Source organism: Pyrgilauda ruficollis, unplaced genomic scaffold, assembly GCF_017590135.1.
Source record: "Pyrgilauda ruficollis isolate IOZ18807 unplaced genomic scaffold, ASM1759013v1 scaffold685, whole genome shotgun sequence".
Lineage (NCBI taxonomy): Eukaryota > Metazoa > Chordata > Aves > Passeriformes > Passeridae > Pyrgilauda > Pyrgilauda ruficollis.
This window is the reverse complement of record NW_024528655.1, coordinates 10,746-12,367: the sequence shown is the minus strand read 5'-3', so window position 1 is coordinate 12,367 and position 1,622 is coordinate 10,746. Positions and strand designations below refer to the sequence as shown.

Genomic DNA, 1,622 nt, shown 5'->3' with positions numbered 1-1,622 from the left:
CAATCCCAGGACAATCCCAGGGGGTCCCAGGGGGTCCCAGGACAATCCCAGGACAATCCCAGGGGGATTCCAGGACAATCCCGGGACAATCCCAGGACAATCCCAGGGGGTCCCAGGACAATCCCAGGCCAATCCCAGCGGATCCCAGGGGGTCCCGGGACAATCCCAGGACAATCCCAGGCCAATCCCAGGACAATCCCAGGGGGTCCCAGGGGGTCCCAGGACAATCCCAGGACAATCCCAGGACAATCCCAGGACAATCCCAGGCGGTCCCAGGGGGTCCCAGGGGGTCCCGGGGGGTCCCAGCCCCTGCCCACCCCGTCCTCGAAGCTCCAGCGTTTGCTGACTTCGGCCTCGTTCTGGGCGTGGATTTGCTGCCTCATGGAGATCACCAGCTCCCGGATCTTCTCCTGCTCCAGCTCCTCCTGGGATAATCACCACTGACCATTAATAACCGCTAATTAATAACTAATAAATAAAACGATTTGTTACTGGTGTAAATAAACTGAAAAAAATTACAATAATAAAATGAAGCCGTAAATAAAACCGAATAATGAGAAATAAATGAATATAAATGATTTATGTATCAATAAACCCAGTGAAAGAAAAATCCAATTAAAGTAAATCCAATTAAAATAAACCCAATTAAAACCAATCCAATTAAAACCAATCCAATTAAAACAAAGAAATGGTAAAAGCCCCAAGCTGAACACAAGCCAATAAATACAAAACACAGATTTAAAATCCAAGGAAATGGATTGAAATAAAACACCAACAAATGAATAAATTATTAGCATAATTAATGAGGGGTTTAACCCTTTAAAGCCACAGGGAAAGCAGAATTCCAATTTTTTTGACATTATCCCGGTTTTTAACCCCTTTTGATCCACGAAAAAAAGCAGAATTCCCATTTTCTTGGGAATATCTCAGTTTTTAACCCTCCCAAAGCTGCAGGAAAAGGAAAATTCCCATTTTTTTGACAATATCCCGGTTTTTAACCCCTTTTAAGCCACAAGAAAAGCACAATTCCCTTTTTTTTTTTTACAATATCCCAGTTTTTAACCCTTTCAGTCCCCAAGAAAAGCACAATTCCCGTTCCTTGTCCCACTATCCCGGTTTTTAACCCTTTCAGTCCCCAGTAAAAGCACAATTCCCGTTTCTTTTCCCACTACCCCGGATTTTAACCCTTTCAGTCCCCATAAATACAAAACATAGATTTAAAATCCAAGGAAATGGATTGAAATAAAACACCAACAAATGAATAAATGAATGCATTAGCATAATTAATGAGGCTTTTAACCCTTTAAAGCCACAGGGAAAGCAGAATTCCCTTTCTTTTTGGGAATATCTCAGGTTTTAACCCCTGTTAAGCCACAAGGAAAGCAGAATTCCCATTTTTTTGGACAATATCCCAGTTTTAACCCCTTTTAATCCACAAAAAAAGCAGAATTCCAATTTTTTAATAATATTCCAGTTTTTAACCCCTTTTAACCCCTTTCAGTCCACAGTAAAAGCACAATTCCCGTTCCTTTTCCCACTATCCCGGATTTTAACCCTTTCAGTCCCCAAGAAAAGCCCAATTCCCATTTCCTGTCCCACTACCCCGGATTTTAACCCTTTCA

General features: G+C 42.2%; 1 protein-coding gene across 1 annotated transcript in view; it reads right to left on the bottom strand.

Annotated features, from left to right (window-relative positions):
- The window catches only part of LOC121362930 (pre-mRNA-processing factor 39-like), a 10,325-nt gene that overhangs the window by 3,297 nt on the left and 5,406 nt on the right, over positions 1 to 1,622 (bottom strand). Inside the window, exon 6 of the mRNA XM_041484869.1 lies at positions 318 to 425. Coding sequence (XP_041340803.1) covers positions 318 to 425 — 108 coding nt within the window. The remainder of the gene's footprint in view (positions 1 to 317; positions 426 to 1,622) is intronic.